This window comes from Protomyctophum parallelum, assembly GCF_964188405.1.
Source record: "Protomyctophum parallelum genome assembly, chromosome: 7".
Lineage (NCBI taxonomy): Eukaryota > Metazoa > Chordata > Actinopteri > Myctophiformes > Myctophidae > Protomyctophum > Protomyctophum parallelum.
Window position 1 is genome coordinate 50237135 of NC_139705.1, and position 23778 is coordinate 50260912.

The window sequence follows — 23778 nt, forward strand, 5'->3', positions numbered from 1 at the left end:
TATTCGGGATTATATTGGCGGTTTTGTACAACCCAATACAAGATGACAATGAACCTGAAAGTGGAACCTGAAGGTAGGTGTCACGAGACAAGTCGTCTATAACCACATTTAATTGAGATGATCACAATTCCTTCTGCGTGTATAATCGAATCGTGGTAATCATTCATTTCCATGTTGTTTCATGTGTAGGCTACATTGACAGTCATTTTCCCAAAATAGCGGAAAATATAGCAGATCTACAAGCTGTGTAGATGTGAGCATTTAGAATAGGCCCTTCTAGATCAACAATTTCCACTATTGGAAAATAAACAAATGAATTAAAAAAAGTATTAAGTATATCGTTACTTAATGTCAGTCATTTGTCATATCTGCTTTGTGCATTTTCTGTTTTGCAAAGCCCAAAAGGTTATCAGAAATGTACATTTTATTCATAGGTTAAAAATCACACCTGTGTGAACTGAGTGGTGCAATCCCCCCCCCCCCCCCCCCACACACACACACCTCTCTCTCTCTCTCTCTCTCTCTCTCTCTCTCTCATTAGCAGGCAACAGTGCAGCACTATCCCTCTCTCTGTTTCTGGCACAACAGCGCCCCTACTGGTACTCATAGTCATATACTGGTGCTCATTAACCAACACATATAGGCACATAGGTGAACCAACACATAGGTAGGTGAACACGGACATTGCTGTTCCTTGGAGTGGTTGCACCACTCAAAAAATACACAATTAAACCGTCGATCACAATAATTTGCATAATAACTATTAATCGCCACGTATAAAACAACACAGTGTCCTGACTGCGACATCGCCGCTCCTCCTATACCATGACAGGCATGACGGAGCCGCCGCCGCCGCCGCCGCCCCCCGTGGAGGTGTTCGCGCACGGCTCCACGCTGCACGGCATCTCCCACATCTTCACCTACGAGCGCGTGTGCGTGAAGCGCGTGCTGTGGGTGGTGTTCTTCCTGGGCTCGCTCACCTTCCTGCTGCTGGTGACCGTGGACCGCGTCAGCCTCTACCTGCAGTACCCGCACGTCACGCGCCTCGACGAGGTGGCGGCGCCCTCCATGGTGTTCCCCGCCGTCACCTTCTGCAACCTCAACGCCTTCCGCTTCGGCCGCGTGACGCGCAACGACCTGTACCACGCCGGGGAGCTGCTGGCCCTGCTCAACCAGAGGTATGAGCCCCCCAATATGTCCATGTTGTTATAGCGATATGCCGGGGAGCTGCTGGCCCTGCTCAACCAGAGGTATGAGCACCCCAATATGTCCATGTTGTTATAGCGATATGTCGTGATATAGCAATCCTCTGCTTTTCCTTCAGGGGTCTCCCCAAGCGAGTCATCTGTATCCATCGCATCCTCTCCTCTGCCTCCTCTTCTCTCACACCAACTAACTCCATGTCCTCTGTCTGTCTCCTCTTCTCTCACACCAACTAACTCCATGTCCTCTGTCTCCTCTTCTCTCACCAACTAACTCCATGTCCTCTGTCTGTCTCCTCTTCACTCACACCAACTAACTCCATGTCCTCTGCCTCCTCTTCTCTCACACCAACTAACTCCATGTCCTCTGTCTGTCTCCTCTTCTCTCACACCAACTAACTCCATGTCCTCGTGTCTGTCTCCTCTTCACTCACACCAACTAACTCCATGTCCTCTGTCTGTCTCCTCTTCTCTCACACCAACTAACTCCATGTCCTCTGTCTGTATCCATTTCTCTCACACCAACTAACTCCATGTCCTCTGTCTGTCTCCTCTTCTCTCACACCAACTAACTCCATGTCCTCTGTCTGCCTCCTCTTCTCTCACACCAACTAACTCCATGTCCTCGTGTCTGCCTCCTCTTCTCTCACACCAACTAACTCCATGTCCTCTGTCTCCTCTTCTCTCACACCAACTAACTCCATGTCCTCTGTCTGTCTCCTCTTCTCTCACACCAACTAACTCCATGTCCTCTGTCTGTCTCCTCTTCTCTCACACCAACTAACTCCATGTCCTCTGTCTCCTCTTCTCTCACACCAACTAACTCCATGTCCTCTGTCTGTCTCCTCTTCTCTCACACCAACTAACTCCATGTCCTCTGTCTGTCTCCTCTTCTCTCACACCAACTAACTCCATGTCCTCTGTCTGCCTCCTCTTCTCTCACACCAACTAACTCCATGTCCTCTGTCTGCCTCCTCTTCTCTCACACCAACTAACTCCATGTCCTCTGTCTGTCTCCTCTTCTCTCACACCAACTAACTCCATGTCCTCTGTCTGTCTCCTCTTCTCTCACACCAACTAACTCCATGTCCTCTGTCTGTCTCCTCTTCTCTCACACCAACTAACTCCATGTCCTCTGCCTCCTCTTCTCTCACACCAACTAACTCCATGTCCTCTGTCTGCCTCCTCTTCTCTCACACCAACTAACTCCATGTCCTCTGTCTGCCTCCTCTTCTCTCACACCAACTAACTCCATGTCCTCTGTCTGTCTCCTCTTCACTCACACCAACTAACTCCATGTCCTCTGTCTGTCTCCTCTTCTCTCACACCAACTAACTCCATGTCCTCTGTCTGTCTCCTCTTCTCTCACACCAACTAACTCCATGTCCTCTGTCTCCTCTTCTCTCACCAACTAACTCCATGTCCTCTGTCTGCCTCCTCTTCTCTCACACCAACTAACTCCATGTCCTCTGTCTGTCTCCTCTTCTCTCACACCAACTAACTCCATGTCCTCGTGTCTGTCTCCTCTTCACTCACACCAACTAACTCCATGTCCTCTGTCTGTCTCCTCTTCTCTCACACCAACTAACTCCATGTCCTCTGTCTGTATCCATTTCTCTCACACCAACTAACTCCATGTCCTCTGTCTGTCTCCTCTTCTCTCACACCAACTAACTCCATGTCCTCTGTCTGCCTCCTCTTCTCTCACACCAACTAACTCCATGTCCTCGTGTCTGCCTCCTCTTCTCTCACACCAACTAACTCCATGTCCTCTGTCTCCTCTTCTCTCACACCAACTAACTCCATGTCCTCTGTCTGTCTCCTCTTCTCTCACACCAACTAACTCCATGTCCTCTGTCTGTCTCCTCTTCTCTCACACCAACTAACTCCATGTCCTCTGTCTCCTCTTCTCTCACACCAACTAACTCCATGTCCTCTGTCTGTCTCCTCTTCTCTCACACCAACTAACTCCATGTCCTCTGTCTGTCTCCTCTTCTCTCACACCAACTAACTCCATGTCCTCTGTCTGTCTCCTCTTCTCTCACACCAACTAACTCCATGTCCTCTGTCTCCTCTTCTCTCACACCAACTAACTCCATGTCCTCTGTCTGTCTCCTCTTCTCTCACACCAACTAACTCCATGTCCTCTGTCTGTCTCCTCTTCTCTCACACCAACTAACTCCATGTCCTCTGTCTGCCTCCTCTTCTCTCACACCAACTAACTCCATGTCCTCTGTCTGCCTCCTCTTCTCTCACACCAACTAACTCCATGTCCTCTGTCTGTCTCCTCTTCTCTCACACCAACTAACTCCATGTCCTCTGTCTGTCTCCTCTTCTCTCACACCAACTAACTCCATGTCCTCTGTCTGTCTCCTCTTCTCTCACACCAACTAACTCCATGTCCTCTGCCTCCTCTTCTCTCACACCAACTAACTCCATGTCCTCTGTCTGCCTCCTCTTCTCTCACACCAACTAACTCCATGTCCTCTGTCTGCCTCCTCTTCTCTCACACCAACTAACTCCATGTCCTCTGTCTGTCTCCTCTTCACTCACACCAACTAACTCCATGTCCTCTGTCTGTCTCCTCTTCTCTCACACCAACTAACTCCATGTCCTCTGTCTGTCTCCTCTTCTCTCACACCAACTAACTCCATGTCCTCTGTCTGTCTCCTCTTCTCTCACACCAACTAACTCCATGTCCTCTGTCTGTCTCCTCTTCTCTCACACCAACTAACTCCATGTCCTCTGCCTCCTCTTCTCTCACACCAACTAACTCCATGTCCTCTGTCTGTCTCCTCTTCTCTCACACCAACTAACTCCATGTCCTCTGTCTGTCTCCTCTTCTCTCACACCAACTAACTCCATGTCCTCTGTCTGTCTCCTCTTCTCTCACACCAACTAACTCCATGTCCTCTGTCTGTCTCCTCTTCTCTCACACCAACTAACTCCATGTCCTCTGTCTGTCTCCTCTTCTCTCACACCAACTAACTCCATGTCCTCTGCCTCCTCTTCTCTCACACCAACTAACTCCATGTCCTCTGTCTGTCTCCTCTTCTCTCAGACCAACTAACTCCATGTCCTCTGTCTGTCTCCTCTTCTCTCACACCAACTAACTCCATGTCCTCTGCCTCCTCTTCTCTCACACCAACTAACTCCATGTCCTCTGTCTGTCTCCTCTTCTCTCACACCAACTAACTCCATGTCCTCTGTCTGTCTCCTCTCCTCTCACACCAACTAACTCCATGTCCTCTGACTGTCTCCTCTTCTCTCACACCAACTAACTCCATGTCCTCTGTCTGTCTCCTCTCCTCTCACACCAACTAACTCCATGTCCTCTGACTGTCTCTTCTCTCACACCAACTAACTCCATGTCCTCTGTCTGTCTCCTCTACTCTCACACCAACTAACTCCATGTCCTCTGTCTGTCTCCTCTTCTCTCACACCAACTAACTCCATGTCCTCTGTCTGCCTCCTCTACTCTCACACCAACTAACTCCATGTCCTCTGTCTGCCTCCTCTACTCTCACACCAACTAACTCCATGTCCTCTGTCTGTCTCCTCTACTCTCACACCAACTAACTCCATGTCCTCTGTCTGCCTCCTCTACTCTCACACCAACTAACTCCATGTCCTCTGTCTGCCTCCTCTACTCTCACACCAACTAACTCCATGTCCTCTGTCTGTCTCCTCTTCTCTCACACCAACTAACTCCATGTCCTCGTGTCTGTCTCCTCTCCTCTCACACCAACTAACTCCATGTCCTCTGTCTCCTCTTCTCTCACACCAACTAACTCCATGTCCTCTGTCTGTCTCCTCTTCTCTCACACCAACTAACTCCATGTCCTCTGTCTCTCACAGCGACAGTAATGCACTGATGCATTACTCATGTCTGGCCATCATCTTGGATGAGGTTCAAAACAGAGCTGCTCTGTAATTAAAATCTGTTAAAATCTGTAATTAACATCTGATTCATTTATGCCATCACAAAGTATGTCTTCGTTTGACAGGAAGTAATTAAGATTAAATTTTTAGGGACTTTTTTGAGATAAGAATACATCCACATGTATTCACTTTTCTATTGAACATACAACAAGTATATCCATATCCATATGACCACGGATATGTCCAAAACGACGACAAACAAACAGCACAGCTGCAATATTGGTTTGTGTCCTCTTTGTCTGTGTCAAGTCTTAGTTTAAAAAACTATCCACTGTTGACATGTTAGGGCCGATTCATACTCCTATTTTACCGCTGTTTCGGCGCTGTAGTGTAGTTGTCAGAAATGTTCAGTTGCACCCAGGGGGGCAGTCAGCCAGATATTTCGTGAAGCCTCATTTGAAATCGGTAGTTCATATAATGGCCTGTTGTGGCGCTGGACTGGACCCAAAAAGCCCCATAGCTCCATAGAGGCCCATGTATTTTGGCCCAACTTCACCTAGACTGTATTACCTTAATAAACATGGTCATGAATACTTTCTTCTTCCAGTCACTAGTTTAAAGTCTCATTTCTAATGTCATAATATTCTTTTTGGAAAATGATGGTCCCATTAATTAAAATAATGACCATAAAGTCGCGTATGTTCTGAGGGGCGTGGCTACCGTTACTGTCTATGATCGGGATTCCCCTCCCACTCAAGAGTCTTCTCCTCCCACTCGAGTCAAAATAAAAACCAACGGAGAAGAAGGGGGGAAGTCCCGCCTCGTTGTCTGGGCCAGCCAATGGCCAGCTGGTCCAAAACGGAGCCAGCCAATGGCCAGCTGGTCCAAAACGGATCTAGAAAGATGGCGATTTACAGTGCATTAGAATGCAAGAGATTTCAGGCTTCATTTTACGTTCATGTTAGACCCGGGGAACGCTTTGTCCATATTTTTTACAGTCTATGGTTGCACAGAAGAGCCGTCTTTAGGACTTTTAGTCGGTAGTATGAATCGGCCCTTAGGAGCAACTTTCTGTCAATAAACTCTGTTCGAGTAGGGGAAACCCTCGTTGTAAATCCCTCAACGGTCCTGCGTACTGTACGTACACTAGCTGTTTCAAATTTGCACATTACAGTATACAGTAATGAAGGACGCGGAGTAATTAAAAATGAGTGCTTTCAAGTGGGTGTAGCTACGGTAGTGGAAGGAGTGTAGCCAGGCTAAGGGAGCAGCATTGACTGGTAGCTAGAGGTGGAACAGTGGAGTGAGTGGGTTTGTTTTTCGCCTATATAATCATAATTATGTCAGAGAACAGGGGTGCTCAGGTTGGAACGTGGTTTATCCCCTTTTGGGGCGGGAACCCCTTTTGGTGTTAGCATCATGTCATGCTTTAGCTATTGAAAAATTATTTCAAAAAAGTATTTGAAAAAATATTTTTGAAAAATCGAAGAACAACTGACGTAGAAACATAGCTTTTTCAGAAAACTGTCAGGATGTAGAAGACACTTTTAGAATCTGATCTCAGGTCAGAATGGCTTATAGACGGAGCTTGACCTGGCAGACGGGGTGATTGTTCAAAGCGAGTGGAAAAGCTCTTTCTGGTGTTTCGCAGCAACAACGTTGAGACCTTGTATCTCTGCATTGCAACGTTTCCCCCCCTTAAATTAACAACCTTCATCATACAAGAGTGATGCACTAGAGTAGTGAAATAGCTGATCTACAAGGCATCGCGTTGTGAAGCTTGTAGATCTGCGATTTCACTGTTTATTAAACCTTTTTTTAAACTAGTAAGACGCCCTGAGGGCGAGGTCGCGTGCACGCACCCGCCTGGGTGACGGCAGACTGCTGGGCGAGGGCTGGCGCTTTGGCATGGGGGGGGGGGGGGGCAGATTAGCATAAGGAATTAATTCTGTACTGGCCATATATGGATTGTGTCTTGAGTGTACAGAGTTTGATGAGGTCAGATCAACATTATGCAATGTCAGAACAGGTCAGCTCCATATATGGAGATCTAAGGGTGGCAGCGGGGGCAGTGTCTTGCGTGCACAGGGTTTCATGAGGGCCCAGGTAGGGCCCAGCTCCATATATGGAGATCTAAGGTTTTGAGGTTTGAGGTTAGATGTAGAGTTGCTGGGCGGCTCCATATATGCAGATCTAGGTGATGATGATCCAGTCTTCTCCATGTATGGCTATCCAGGGTTTGGATGAGGTCAGTGTTGTGATCTTCATAATATATGGAAACGGCCATTATAATTACGTGTCACAAGGCGTGATGTCACAAGGCGTGACCATATATGGAGGCGTGACACGAGGCATGACACGAGGCGTGATGCGACAAGGAAAAGTGCTGAACGTATACAAGGTTTGATGCGGTGATGATGGGGGTCCATATAATAGTAATCCTCCTAGCTCTGCCTGCATAGGCACCTCCCCCCCCCCCTCCCCCCTGCAGGGAGGAGAGGGGGGTCCCCACGGCGTGCTCAGCCCAGCTCACCATCCTCTGCCTGGAGGAGGAGGAGGCTATACTCAAAATGTTTTACTTCAGTAAAAGTAAAACGTAAGTAAGTAAGTAAGCCTCGCAAAAGCAAAAAAAAAAACAATCAGCAGTAGGGCATGAGAGAGTAGAGGAGCTATTTGCGGTAATAGGACCCATCAGACTACAGCCTGATTAACACTTTTTCAGTGATTAACGCAGTGCATTGGGTTCCCTCAAGATGCACTGGTGAGACACACACACACACGCACGCACGCACGCACGCACGCACGCACGCACGCACGCGCACGCACGCACGCACTAATCTGGGGTCTTGGACGTAGAATATGTGTGATGATAATAGACCGAAAGGGACCATGACTACATGTTGATCCCTTTGGTGTTGCAATGCTTCCACCAGTGTCCTCTGAGGCAGTGGATCAGTGGATCAGTGGATCAGTGGACCAGGCCCGTCTCCTCCATTTTGTGTGGTAAATTTAAAGGCACATCAGACACAAGAAGGAAGGGGGGGGGGGGGTTGCAGGATGTAGGACTGGCTTAAGAAATTCTCACTCCCAAGATATGGCAAACGGGTGATAACTTGCGACGGATTTGACCAAACGTCAAATGTTTGACTCTTCGGGGGTACCGCCGAGTCACATGGACTAGGGAGGCTATGTGAGTTAGGATGCTGTCCCTATGGGGACCTTGTAACTCCAACGGTTTGGCACGACAGCTGACTCGCTTGACGGTTCGCTCGGCAATGCCTTTCGTGACTCAAGACCTTTCGTGACTGAGCGTCGGCTGTTATCCGGATGTCATGTTCTTCAGTATAGGAATATAGTGCACAGTGCACACGCCATAGTGCTCTGCTGTAGTAAATATCAGCCTGGGCACCATTTCATTTCGGTATATGATCCGGGCTGGAGCCGGATGATATGCTTACGTCATGTTGTAGGCAATGGTTTGCCTACAACAAACAGGAAGAACAGGCGGCGACAACTTCCTTTTCCCTCTCAATATAAGCCCTCGCTTACGAGAGCTTTTATTGAGAGGGAAAAGGAAGTTGCCGCCGCCTGTTCGTCCTGTCTGGCGACTACAAAACAATACTACAACATGACGTAACCACATCATCCGGCCCCAGCCCGGATCATACAGACTTTTGAAACAGAGACCAGGCTTTCCTCCGAGGCGGTGGAAAGCCTGGTGATGCGAGGTTAAGTAAATATAGTGCACAGTGCACACGCCATAGTGCTCTGCTGTAGTAAATATAGTGCACAGTGCACACGCCATAGTGCTCTGCTGTAGTAAATATAGTGCACAGTGCACACGCCATAGTGCTCTGCTGTAGTAAATATAGTGCACAGTGCACACGCCATAGTGCTCTGCTGTAGTAAATATAGTGCACAGTGCACACGCCATAGTGCTCTGCTGTAGTAAATAGAACAGAAGCAGTGACTGAAGTTTCAGTCACTGATTCTGTGGCAGTCGACTGGCAGAGAGAAAGAGAGAGAGAGAGAGAGACAGAGAGAGAGAGAGAGAGAGAGAGAGAGAGAGAGACCCTCTCATATTATGCTCTTGGGCCCCAACCAAAAAAAGAAATAAAACTTCCTCTTCACCTCCATTGTAGCGGAAAATCATTGGTCTGGGACTTTGTTGATTGTGTGCATCAGCTTTGCTCTATAGTGTGCATTGTGTTATTGGATTATATTTCATAAGTGTCTTCTTGGCAGGTTTGGCCCACCCTACTGACAGCTGGGAGGTTAGGCCCACCCTACTGACAGCTGGGAGGTTTGGCCCACCCTACTGACAGCTGGGAGGTTAGGCCCACCCTACTGACAGCTGGGAGGTTTGGCCCACCCTACTGACAGCTGGGAGGTTTGGCCCACCCTACTGACAGCTGGGAGGTTTGGCCCACCCTACTGACAGCTGGGAGGTTTGGCCCACCCTACTGACAGCTGGGAGGTTAGGCCCACCCTACTGACAGCTGGGAGGTTAGGCCCACCCTACTGACAGCTGGGAGGTTTGGCCCACCCTACTGACAGCTGGGAGGTTAGGCCCACCCTACTGACAGCTGGGAGGTTTGGCCCACCCTACTGACAGCTGGGAGGTTTGGCCCACCCTACTGACAGCTGGGAGGTTTGGCCCACCCTACTGACAGCTGGGAGGTTTGGCCCACCCTACTGACAGCTGGGAGGTTTGGCCCACCCTACTGACAGCTGGGAGGTTTGGCCCACCCTACTGACAGCTGGGAGGTTTGGCCCACCCTACTGACAGCTGGGAGGTTTGGCCCACCCTACTGACAGCTGGGAGGTTTGGCCCACCCTACTGACAGCTGGGAGGTTTGGCCCACCCTACTGACAGCTGGGAGGTTTGGCCCACCCTACTGACAGCTGGGAGGTTAGGCCCACCCTACTGACAGCTGGGAGGTTTGGCCCACCCTACTGACAGCTGGGAGGTTTGGCCCACCCTACTGACAGCTGGGAGGTTTGGCCCACCCTACTGACAGCTGGGAGGTTTGGCCCACCCTACTGACAGCTGGGAGGTTAGGCCCACCCTACTGACAGCTGGGAGGTTTGGCCCACCCTACTGACAGCTGGGAGGTTTGGCCCACCCTACTGACAGCTGGGAGGTTTGGCCCACCCTACTGACAGCTGGGAGGTTTGGCCCACCCTACTGACAGCTGGGAGGTTTGGCCCACCCTACTGACAGCTGGGAGGTTAGGCCCACCCTACTGACAGCTGGGAGGTTTGGCCCACCCTACTGACAGCTGGGAGGTTTGGCCCACCCTACTGACAGCTGGGAGGTTTGGCCCACCCTACTGACAGCTGGGAGGTTTGGCCCACCCTACTGACAGCTGGGAGGTTTGGCCCACCCTACTGACAGCTGGGAGGTTTGGCCCACCCTACTGACAGCTGGGAGGTTTGGCCCACCCTACTGACAGCTGGGAGGTTTGGCCCACCCTACTGACAGCTGGGAGGTTTGGCCCACCCTACTGACAGCTGGGAGGTTTGGCCCACCCTACTGACAGCTGGGAGGTTAGGCCCACCCTACTGACAGCTGGGAGGTTTGGCCCACCCTACTGACAGCTGGGAGGTTTGGCCCACCCTACTGACAGCTGGGAGGTTTGGCCCACCCTACTGACAGCTGGGAGGTTTGGCCCACCCTACTGACAGCTGGGAGGTTTGGCCCACCCTACTGACAGCTGGGAGGTTAGGCCCACCCTACTGACAGCTGGGAGGTTTGGCCCACCCTACTGACAGCTGGGAGGTTTGGCCCACCCTACTGACAGCTGGGAGGTTTGGCCCACCCTACTGACAGCTGGGAGGTTTGGCCCACCCTACTGACAGCTGGGAGGTTTGGCCCACCCTACTGACAGCTGGGAGGTTTGGCCCACCCTACTGACAGCTGGGAGGTTTGGCCCACCCTACTGACAGCTGGGAGGTTTGGCCCACCCTACTGACAGCTGGGAGGTTAGGCCCACCCTACTGACAGCTGGGAGGTTTGGCCCACCCTACTGACAGCTGGGAGGTTTGGCCCACCCTACTGACAGCTGGGAGGTTTGGCCCACCCTACTGACAGCTGGGAGGTTTGGCCCACCCTACTGACAGCTGGGAGGTTTGGCCCACCCTACTGACAGCTGGGAGCCCACCTCAATTACAGTGCATATAAGCTATGTCCCCTTTTAATGTACATTAAGGCAACCGCAGGAAAGAGTGCATCTCAGTCACCACTGTGGCGGCTAGCGGTCCTTCTCATCATACTTTATGCTAAAATGTATTTATGATGTAAATATTGAAGCTGAGCCATGGTTGATTTAATGCTCGGGGGAAGCTTTCACTTTGATGAGTCTGACACCAAACCAAGATGCATCATCGTCTACCCTGAGTGTTCAGCCCAGTTCACAGCTAAAATTTAACCTGCTTTAATATAAAGCCTGATACATTAAGATGAAGGTCATTCGTTGTGGAGGAGGGAAGAATAAACAAAGATTTAAACTGCTTTAACCGAGATAAGATTCTAAAAATGTCTGTTTGAAAATGACAGTTTTCTGAAAAAGCTACGTTTCTATGTCAGTCGTTCTTCGATTTTTCAAAAATAGCAGACCTACAAGCTCGTAGCGCGCCACTCGGTGGCGCGCTATGAGCTTGTAGATCTGATAACATAATGCTAACACCAAAAGGGTTAAAGATAACTTAAAACTTCCCATAAAATGGGGCAGGCAAAATAAGGACACAGTACACACGCTGACATGAAATGACGATCTGACATTAAAGGAACTGAACCAACTGGGGTATATAAATAGACAAAGACTAACTAGACACAGGTGAACTCAAAATACAATCAATCACAGGATAGGCTAACAGGACAAAGAGGACACAGGTGAAAACACTGACACGTCACAAGGTAGGTGAGACAAGGTAGGGAACAGCAACTAGGCAGACAGGAAACACTATTTCCATACTACAAAATAAGATACACAAAACCAAACAGAGTAACAGAAAACCCAACAGAACAGGAAGACAAGGCAAAATACTGAACATACAGAGAATAACAGAATAAGTCTGAAGGACTGCAGTATTCGTAAACAAAGTACAAAGGCAAGAATAGTAACAACAACTTCCTTTCTTGACTTAAGCAAATTACAGGACATAAATCAACCACATAACCATTAAGGTCAAGCCAAATATTAGTCCAGTGGTTAGTCAAGTTCAAAGGCAGAGGAGCGAGGCGTGACAGATACATTAAGATGAAGGTCGTTGCGTGTGGGGGAGGGAAGAATAAACTAAGAGAAAATGTGTGGGTGAATTTCACATCAGACTCATATGGTTCATGCTTTTATTCTGTGAAAGCAAATCCCGTACGTTCAGATTTGATGCTAAAGTATGATGCGCACAAGCATAGTTTGATTGATCGATTCAATACGTTATTGACGTTTTTAAATGTCGTCCAATGTCTGATTCACGTCTGATTTATCATTATTTATATCCGAATGTGTTATGAATAGGTTATGAGGTATCATATCTGAGGTTATTAGAAAGCCTTCCTGCAAAATCAATTGCAATAGTGTCAAACCTCCAAATATTTGTCAAAACAAAACAAAGTAAAACTAGAAAAAGTGCCCTTCCGGGCACAGGTCTCCACCAGGTTATCCACAGATCCGTGCAGTTAGAGGTAAAAACACTTTTCGGCCAGTTATAGCGCCACCTTGAGGCTGAGTTGAAATTGTTCATGTGGCATTTCGTCCTCGGCCTAGTGGGAATGTGGGTGCACAATTTCACGGAAATCACGCGATGTGTTCATGATTTGCAGCATTTTGTTTGAAACTGAGCACTCCTGTGAACTTTGGAAGCCAATCTTAACCAATCAGGATGGAGTCTGATAAATCTGAAAGACCCGTTTCGTTGAATGGCTCTAGAGAGACTGTGTACCAATTTGCGTGATGTTTGGACAAAATCTGTAGGTGTACTGTGCAAAAACTTGTTTTGCACAAAGCGGCCTCCTGGTGGCGCTATAACAGGCCGTTCTGGAAAGTTTGGGGCAGAGGTTCATGGTTGGCATCCAGGGAGTGTGTGTGCAAAATATGGCATCGACCGGGTTAACGGTGGCCGAGATTAGCTGTTCACGGACACACGGACACACGGACACACGGACGGACACACGGACGGACGGAGTGCAAAACATACTCTCCCCACATGCCTTCGGCCTGGTGGAGACAACAACAATCTGTTGCATGTTTTTGATGTACATGAGGAAAAAAGTGTATATTTCAGTCGACACATTTTAGAGTTGAACATATTATGTCTCTTAGCCTATCATGTCTTGTTGCAGGAGACCACAATGTCTCTGTTCTAATCTCGAATAGCTATTATGAAACTAGGTTGATCACATGAACGCCACACAATTGGCCTAGTAGTTGAAATGTAGTAGTCTAATTAATGGCCTGCAGCTGGGTGACTGTCAGTGATTGTGAGAGTAACAACTTAAGTAAACTTTATATTATGGTGTGTGTGAGTGAGTTACTGAAAGCATTATCCCCAGAGAGCCACCTTTATTGAAATAGTTCCAGGCATAATTGTAAAATCAATGGTAATTTAACTCTGAGAGTAGCTATATACAAATGGAACCAACCCAAAAAAGTTTGGTTTCATTTGTACACTCTTTGAGTTTCCGAACTGTCTATCATTTAGCTGGTGGAGGTGCTATGTCATCTCATTGGAAATGTGTGTGGAGTGGAATTAATTGGCCTTTCCCAGTTGACTAGTTGTCTTTTGTGAAACAGCTTTCTGTTTCAGAGTGAAACGTCAAAATAAAATGCCTATATTTGTTTCAATGAATCAATCAGATATCAATCAATCAATCAATCAATCAATCAATCAATCTCACCCCAGGTATGAGATCAGGGACGTCCACCTGGTGGAGGAGAGCGTCCTGGAGGCCCTGAAGGTCAAGGCCGACTTCCACAACTTCAAGCCCCGCCCCTTCAACATGATGGAGTTCTACGACCGCACGGGCCACGACATCCAGGACATGCTGCTGGCCTGCCACTTCAGAGGAGCCGAGTGCCGCCCCGACCACTTCAAAGTGGTCAGTCCCCTTTTAACCCTCTTATTTATGTACTATAATGACATCCAGGACATGCTGCTGGCCTGCCACTTCAGAGGAGCCGAGTGCCGCCCCGACCACTTCAAAGTGGTCAGTCCCCTTTTAAACATCTTATTTATGTACTATAATGACATCCAGGACATGCTGCTGGCCTGCCACTTCAGAGCTAAGCAGAGTGTCGCCCCGACCACTTCAAAGTGGTCAGTCCCCTTTTAACCTCTTATTTATGTACTATAAGGAGCAGTGATTCTCAACCAGTGGTTCTCAACCCACAGAGGGGTCCCTCAAATTATTTTGGGGTGCCCCCCAAATGATTAGCTTGTTTTCTCACTCAGTTTTCTCACTGTAAGTCGGATGGGTGGGTCGATGGATGGATGGATGGATGGATGGATGGATGCGAGGTCTCATCTGTGAGGGTTGAGGCGGTATGTAAAGGGGCTTAAGCTTCCTTCTGTACATGTATGTAACATGTGGCATAATGGCATGCTGCCTGGGATCTGGCCTTCATACATACTGTATACCGTACATATTGTAACATATAACATATGTACTGCATCCATGGCCTGGGAGCAGCTTACATGTGTCAACACAGCAGCTGGCCGATGGTTGGCAGCACCGCGAGGGGTTAACTCCGCTGGGAACCACACATGTGTTCTCCTGACCTAAAGGCTCTTCTGCAGAACTCAGTCAAACCCACAGTGTTCTTTTTAACCCACAGGGAGCACAAATGAAGCCAAATCAGGGATGCACGTTTTTTAACCAACCGAGCATATATAGCCAGCAGTGTTCAAGAGGTTAAATATTAACCCAATTAGACCTGAGGACGATTCTATAAATGCCTTCTATAAATCACGAAAAACCCTATGTTTCTATGTCAGTGGTTCTCAAACTATTTCATGTCAAAGATCCCCAGAATTATCTGTATTCATCATCTGAAAATATGTTGTTCCAGGGACACCCCTCAGAAAGCAAAGATTTTAGTTAAAAACGTCCACTCTGAAAGAATATAATATTCAAAGATTTGCACTATACATTTTCACGATTTTTCAAAAAATAGCAGACCTACAAGCTCGTACGTATCGCGGCACTCTGTGCCGCACTATGAGCTTGTAGATCTGCTATTTTTCAATAGCTAAAGTATAACATAATGCTTGAAACACCAACAGGGGTTCCCACCCAAAATGGTTTCAGTTGATTAAACGCCTCCTAAAACAAAATGGACTCATAACATGTGTATTATTTAGTTGCATTTTGTACACTGGGTTTTGACAGTGATGTACAGTATTATATATATATGTATATATATATATATATATATATATATATATATATATATATATATATAGTATATATACAGTATATATATCTCCCTCATGGCTGCTTAAAGATTGATGTGATAGTGCCATGGTTTTGACAGGAAGAGGAAGTAAAGATTGATGTGATAGTGCCATGGTTTTGACAGGAAGAGGAAGTATAGATTGATGTGATAGTGCCATGGTTTTGACAGGAAGAGGAAGTAAAGATTGATGTGATAGTGCCATGGTTTTGACAGGAAGAGGAAGTAAAGATTGATGTGATAGTGCCATGGTTTTGACAGGAAGAGGAAGTAAAGATTGATGTGATAGTGCCATGGTTTTGACAGGAAGAGGAAGTAAAGATTGATGTGATAGTGCCATGGTTTTGACAGGAAGAGGAAGTAAAGATTGATGTGATAGTGCCATGGTTTTGACAGGAAGAGGAAGTATAGATTGATGTGATAGTGCCATGGTTTTGACAGGAAGAGGAAGTAAAGATTGATGTGATAGTGCCATGGTTTTGACAGGAAGAGGAAGTAAAGATTGATGTGATAGTGCCATGGTTTTGACAGGAAGAGGAAGTATAGATTGATGTGATAGTGCCATGGTTTTGACAGGAAGAGGAAGTATAGATTGACGTGATAGTGCCATGGTTTTGACAGGAAGAGGAAGTATAGATTGATGTGATAGTGCCATGGTTTTGACAGGAAGAGGAAGTATAGATTGACGTGATAGTGCCATGGTTTTGACAGGAAGAGGAAGTATAGATTGATGTGATAGTTCCATGGTTTTGACAGGAAGAGGAAGTATAGATTGATGTGATAGTTCCATGGTTTTGACAGGAAGAGGAAGTAAAGATTGATGTGATAGTTCCATGGTTTTGACAGGAAGAGGAAGTATACAGTTTCTAGCAGGCTGAAACCTCTTATCTCCATTATTTGAACTTGGTATACGTAGTGTTTCTTTCTCATACATCAACGCCTTTATTCCATCACACACACACACACACACACGCACACGCACACACACACACACACACACACGCACACGCACACACACACACACACACACACACACACACACACACACACACACACACACACACACACACACACACACACACACACACACACACAATACACAATAGCATATAAGTCCCGACGTCGCTCCCACCACCCCTGGGTCACGGAGTCATTTCTTTAACCCATTTAGGCCTGACGTTGAAATTAAAAAAAAATATATTTCTTTCTGAAAAACCTCATGTGGTTCTCAATATCTCATGTCAAAAATGATATGTAATATGCCGCCGACCCCCATCTGAAAATATGTTGTTCCAGGGACCCCCCCCCCCCCCCCCCAGAAGCAAAGATTTAAGTTAAAAAACTGAAACTGTGAAAGAATATATATTCGAAGAGTTGAGGCACATTTTCACGATTTCTCTAAAATAGCTAGACCTACTTGCTCATAGCACTCGGTGCCGCGCTATGAGCTTTAGATTTGCTTTAGATTATAAATACTTGATGTCAGAATTGTATAGACTGATCTTTTATCATGTTTTTGTAAGACATGAATTCTCTTTGTAGTGACAGAAATATCATGCTCAATGAGCCTATAGTGAAATGAAAAGTGTCAAAATGGATCAATCAACATAAAAGCAGAAGTTTGTTTCTGTTGTGGTTCCATAAGCGTCCATTTGCCAAGCTGCGGTCTCTGTTTAAGATCCATCAGAAAACCTGGTTTGGGAGCTTGACTTTACTCAGTTAGACGCTGGAGTTTATTCATTATTTAGTTTAGTTTATTTCATATTTCTCTGCATTGGGTTGAAGGTAGAACTGCAAAGCTGGCTTCCTCTGACATTTATAATAAATGAGTTAATGTTGTGGCGGCACTGGCAAGGAATCAAAGGAATGTTTTAAAATGGATACCGCGGCATCGATTACACTACTGTAGCCACCAGGCCCGGCGCCACGGGGGTGCCAGAGGGTGCCCAGCACCCTCAGTTCCAAATTCTGCACCCTCACTTTTATGTACATACAGCATAGTTTTACTATATAAAAATTAGATGTGCACCCTCGCCATTTTCAAATGCCCCCTCAGTCATTTCATCCTGGAGCCGAGCCTGGTAGCCACTGTATGTGTGACTGATTGTGAGTTTTGCAGCAGTGGTGCTTTAGTGGTGCAACTGATGTCTTGTCTTGTCTTGTCTTGTCTTGTCTTGTCTTGTCTTGTCTTGTCTTGTCTTGTCTTGTCTTGTCTTGTCTTGTCTTGTCTTGTCTTGTCTTGTCTTGGCGAAGACATCAGGCAGCCCTGCCTGATGTCTTCGCCAAGAACACCCGCTGTTTTGAACGGCAACTGCTTTTACTGGAAGGATGTGATTTGTAAAAGAAAACAGAGGTGGTTGTATATGGTTACATAAGACTCCATCACTACTACTCTCAAGATGTAGTGATGGCGTGACATTTCCTCCCAGGGGTCATCAGTATGTCCGTACAAGGACAAATATGTCCGTACAAGGACAAATATGTCCGTACAAGGACAAATATGTCCGTACAAGGACAAATATGTCCGTACAAGGACAAATATGTCCGTACAAGGACAAATATGTCCGTACAAGGACAAATATGTCCGTGGCAAAGTCTTGTCCATGGGACATTTAGATTTTATTTTTTACACACCATTATGTTTATTTAGTTTTTTTTCCAGCATATGCACTGAAGCATATTAGGAGTCCAAATGCTTTATTTGCAAGGAGCCCCTTAACTCTGAGAGTGTACAAATGGAACACTCTCAGAGTTGCAGACCTGTTATGGTCATTCAGGGGCTCTTTATGATAATTATTACTGTCCACTCATTTTGTATGTCCGTGGCAAAAACATAATTTTGATAATAAGAATCTCCACCACAAGCCAGCATGGGAATGAATGACCCCTGTTTCCCCCCCGTTGAGTCATTTTACCATGTCCTCCTGATAACCCCAAACCGCATGTACAGTATAGCCTACAGAGGATGACAGGTCCGCTAAAAACCTGCTGTATAACATCAGAGGCGCGCGCCTCTGATGTGGACCGTAGCCACGAGAGGCTCCGCCGAGAGGCTCCGTCGAGTGTGTATAACATCAGAGGCGCGCCTCTGAAGTTGACCGGAGCCACGAGAGGCACCGCTGAGAGGCTCCGTCGAGTGTGTATAACATCAGAGGCGTGCCTCTGAAGAGGACCGGAGCCACGAGAGGCCCCACCGAGACCCGAGAGGCACCGCCGAGTGTGTATAACATCAGAGGCGCGCCTCTGAAGTGGACCGGTCCGGAGCCACGAGAGGCACCGCTGAGAGGCTCCGTCGAGTGTGTATAACATCAGAGGCACGCCTCTGAAGAGGACCGGAGCCACGAGAGGCCCCACCGAGACCCGAGAGGCACCGCCAAGTGTGTATAACATCAGAGGCGCGCCTCTGAAGAGGACCGGTCCGGAGCCACGAGAGGCCCCGCCGAGAGGCTCCGTCGAGTGTGTATAACATCAGAGGCGCGCCTCTGAAGTTGACCGGAGCCACGAGAGGCACCGCTGAGAGGCTCCGTCGAGTGTGTATAACATCAGAGGCGTGCCTCTGAAGAGGACCGGAGCCACGAGAGGCCCCACCGAGACCCGAGAGGCACCGCCGAGTGTGTATAACATCAGAGGCGCGCCTCTGAAGTGGACCGGTCCGGAGCCACGAGAGGCACCGCTGAGAGGCTCCGCCGAGTGTGTATAACATCAGAGGCGCGCCTCTGAAGAGGACCGGTCCGGAGCCACGAGAGGCCCCGCCGAGAGGCTCCGCCGAGTGTGTATAACATCAGAGGCGTGCCTCTGAAGTGGACCGGAGACCCGAGAGGCACCGCCGAGAGGCTCCGAAGGTTGTTTATCTGAAATGTATTTCGAGGATCAGCCCCTGGAGTCACATCATCTCGTTAAGCGCCTGATTCAGCCGGCTCGGCGCTGTCAGTCATCACGTGATCTCGCCACTATCCCCCTCCCCCTCCCCATCCACTCCCCCTCCTCCTCCCCCCAGCAAAACCAACCTCGGAATGAACTGTAATAACTTCACGTCCTTATTTGTCACTAAATATGTAGCTCCAGCTCCAGGTGACATGCAGACACAATTATAATTAACTGTGAAACACTAAACCTCTAATTCACTGCATACACACTGTCTGGCATCATGTTGTTTGAATGCATTATGACCATTAAACAAATGCCTTTGAAATCATTAGGCCTAGTTCTCCCATTTTTTGGTAATACATTTTATATATATAGAAATAGCATCAGCTTGAATAGCTGTTATTTTAGAATAGCCAACGCTAAAATCGGATGCTTTCCTGCTTGTAATGGGTTAAAGTTAAACAGTTACATACTGTAGGCATCAAGTTAATTAAATGAGAAGATGCTCTGATACAGGAGGCAGAAGTATAATTGAATCTAACACATAATATAGTGCATAATCATAGCTGCCACTAACTGGGAGCTCTCAGCTCTCTCTCTCTCTCTCTCTCTCTCTCTCTCTCTCTCTCTCTCTCTCCACGGCATCTCGCTTGCAGAATGGCATGACATTTAACTTAATTATCCAATGTGTAAAGGAATTAAAAATAATTGGGGTTTTTGGAATAGAGAGCAGGGCAACAGATAAGGACAGTTAATCATAGAAAATAGTTACTTGACCTGAGATCAGATTAAAAAAATGTCTTCTACATCCTGACAGTTTTCTGAAAAATCTATGTTTCTATGGTCGTTCTTCGATTTTTCAAAAATAGCAGATCTACAAGCTCGTAGCGCGCCACTCGGTGGCTTGCTATGAGCTTGTAGATATGCTATTTTTCAATAGCTAAAGCATAACATAATGCTAACACCAAAATGGGTACCCTACAGGTAGCAGAATGGAACTGCACAGTGACTATATCAGTGGTTCCCAAACATTTTCATGTCAAGGACCCCCAAATTGACACTCATTAGCCCCGCGGACCCCCATTTGAAAATATAAGTCAATGGCCCCCATAAGATTAGATAAGATTTTTACGGCTCTAGCTGAGATTCTCAATCTGTTTAATTTTAAGGACCCCCCAGTTTGACATGCATTAGTCTACGGACCCCCATTTAATGGTATTTCTATCTCTATCTTCTATATTGTAAAATCAATGTTAATAACCGTTTCGAACAAAATGCCACAAATCACAAAACAGTGTCCAATTTCCATGAAATTATACACATACATTTCCACTAGGCAGAGGACGACATGCCACTATTCCCCCCCCCCAAATCAGCCTCACGCTGGCGCTATAACAGGCCAATTCCTGTTTTTACCTATAACTGCATCGATCTGTATACAACTTGCACTCCCTAGAGGCCATGGAAAAACATTTTCCCTGCATCCCTCCACATCTGCCGGTTATAGCGCCACCATGAGGCCGATTTCTGCAAAACACATTGTTTATGTTAGTTGCACAGATTTCAGTCAAATCTCACGCAAATCGGTACACATGATCTCTGTAGTCATGTGATCAAGATGAGCCTGTTGGATTTCTCAGATTCTACACTGATTAGCTAAGATTGCCTTCCAAGGTTTTCAGGAGTAGCCCGTTTTGTACAAAATGCTGCTCATCCAGAATTCTATCCTCAGAGATGCTATGAGTGATCTGGCTCTGCATTTCCTCAACAAAATGAAGACAATTGTTGCAAGAAACAAACAAAAAACCATGTTTATATTACTCCTAAACATTTTGCCAAACATCATACACACACACACACACTCCTTGTTGCCCTTGAGTTCAGATCAAGCAGTATTTACCACGCGACCTCTCAAGAGACATCATTGCCTTCCGTATAAGTCAGGATATTTGGCCTTACTAAAATATCTCTGCATTATTTAGCCTTACAACCCAGATACCGTACAGAAGGGACTAGCTTGTCTGCTCATTTCTTTGTCATCATTTCCATCACTTGTCTGCAGCCCTAAAGTCACAACTGCTGCAACAACTGAACATTTTGTTCAAAGATTGTTGGACAACAACTTCAGAAACTTTATACATCCACATATATCACCAGGAATATCACCTCTAATACTAAGCATGTGTTGTATGGAGGAGATATGGTGTACCAGCATACAATAAGGTCAGACTAAAGAGGTCCTTTGTCCACCATTCGACCTTGAGGCTTAATCAGGAGTTGTCGTAGCCACAGGATAATCTAAGCGGTGGATATTGCTCTTGTCTTCATGTCTTTATGTATGTAAATTGTCTTCTGTTCTTTGTGTTATGTCAAATGTGTGTATATGTGTTCTGCATAATTGGCTGCTGTGTCGCAACTTAAGACAAATTTCAGGGTGAACTGACAATAAAGTACTATATCATACGTGTATCATATCAATAAAACTTGTTTAATCTCAGTTCTCTACCCTAATTGGATACAATTGGTATCCTGACCTGAAAATGCATGTTCTGTTTAATAAAGAGCTAAACACCCTTTAGCAGTGCATGGGCACTATCAGAATGTAGAGTTATTATATAAAACTTATTTTCACACACCCTGCCTTTAATCCATTACATTTGGGTGGCCTTTTAGATTTTGCGTTGACTATTCAAAAATAGCAGATGTACCAGCTCGCAGCAAGTCATACCGCGAGCTTGTATATTATCTGCTATTGTTGAGCATTAAATTGACAAATCTTGAAAGTGTGACAACTGCTCAGTCATTTAGTAGAATCACCCTCAGGTCTTAATGCCCTGTGTAGTGTAAGTGATATAAGGATTCAAACAAAGACGTTTATTGTTAAAAAGGTTAAAGCGCTGTCTGAGTTCTCCATCCTGATTGGATAAAATTGGTATCCTGACTGGAAATGCATCTTCTGTTTAATAAAGAGCTGGAGAGACACAAAAAACACTAGCAATGATTACTATCAGAATAATTATAGTATGGCTTATTTTAACGGAAGAAAACACACATACCCGTCCTTTAACCAAAAGCAAAGGCCCCCGGCCTGCACCCAACACATTCTCTGGTATGCTGACAGGCTGCAGGATGCACACAGCCACACTACACTCACAGTGTGGTGGGCTTCAGATGTGGAGCACACAACGTAGATAATTTATCAGTCGGCTCTATTCACAGCCTCATTTACTAGCAGGGTTTCTGAGGTCCTGTTTGGTCTCCGTGTTGCTTCAGTTCTGTGGAGGAGGTCATTACTGGTGTTAAAGCTTCTTATGTTAATGTTTAATGAAGCCGTCAGGACAAGTAACAGTAACTGTAGTACCTTGCATCTCCATATTTCAACATATTTTGGTAAATGAATGCCGTACTTCCCCGGCACGCCACGTCACGCTGAAGTTGAGTGGAAATAGCCTATTATATATACTGCAGGCTCGTTGTGAGCTTTCACTACGTTGGTGGTTAAGTATGTCTGTGGGGTTTATAAATATTTAACCAGTGAAAAATACTACTGACTAAATCATAACTACAGTACATTGGAGCACAGATTATTGCTTTCTTCCAATTTCCCGAAAAGTAATGGTTTTGGACAAGGTTTCCACCCAACAGTGAGGCTGTACTATAGACAACTTAATGAATACATAATATAGTATTATTATTATAGTAATAAAGTAATGGTTTCCACCCAACAGTGAGGCTGTACTATAGACAACCTAATGAATACATAATATAGTATTATTATTATTATAGTAATAAAGTAAAGGTTTCCACCCAACAGTGAGGCTGTACTATAGACAACTTAATGAATACATAATATAGTATTATTATTATAGTAATAAAGTAATGGTTTCCACCCAACAGTGAGGCTGTACTATAGACAACCTAATGAATACATAATATAGTATTATTATTATAGTAATAAAGTAATGGTTTCCACCCAACAGTGAGGCTGTTCTATAGACAACCTAATGAATACATAATATAGTATTATTATTATAGTAATAAAGTAAAGGTTTCCACCCAACAGTGAGGCTGTACTATAGACAACCTAATGAATACATAATATAGTATTATTATTATAGTAATAAAGTAAAGGTTTCCACCCAACAGTGAGGCTGTACTATAGACAACTTAATGAATACATAATATAGTATTATTATTATAGTAATAAAGTAATGGTTTCCACCCAACAGTGAGGCTGTACTATAGACAACTTAATGAATACATAATATAGTATTATTATTATAGTAATAAAGTAAAGGTTTCCACCCAACAGTGAGGCTGTACTATAGACAACTTAATGAATACATAATATAGTATTATTATTATAGTAATAA

The 23778-nt window shown here is 45.9% G+C and overlaps 1 protein-coding gene across 1 annotated transcript in view; it reads left to right on the top strand.

Annotated features, from left to right (window-relative positions):
* Positions 1-834: 834 nt before the first annotated feature.
* The window catches only part of LOC310862148 (acid-sensing ion channel 1-like), a gene marked incomplete at both ends in the record, with an annotated part of 165661 nt that continues 142717 nt past the window's right edge, over positions 835-23778 (top strand). Inside the window, 2 exons of the mRNA XM_083769883.1 lie at positions 835-1178; positions 13989-14184. Of these exons, the coding sequence (XP_083626009.1) occupies positions 835-1178; positions 13989-14184 (540 nt within the window). The remainder of the gene's footprint in view (positions 1179-13988; positions 14185-23778) is intronic.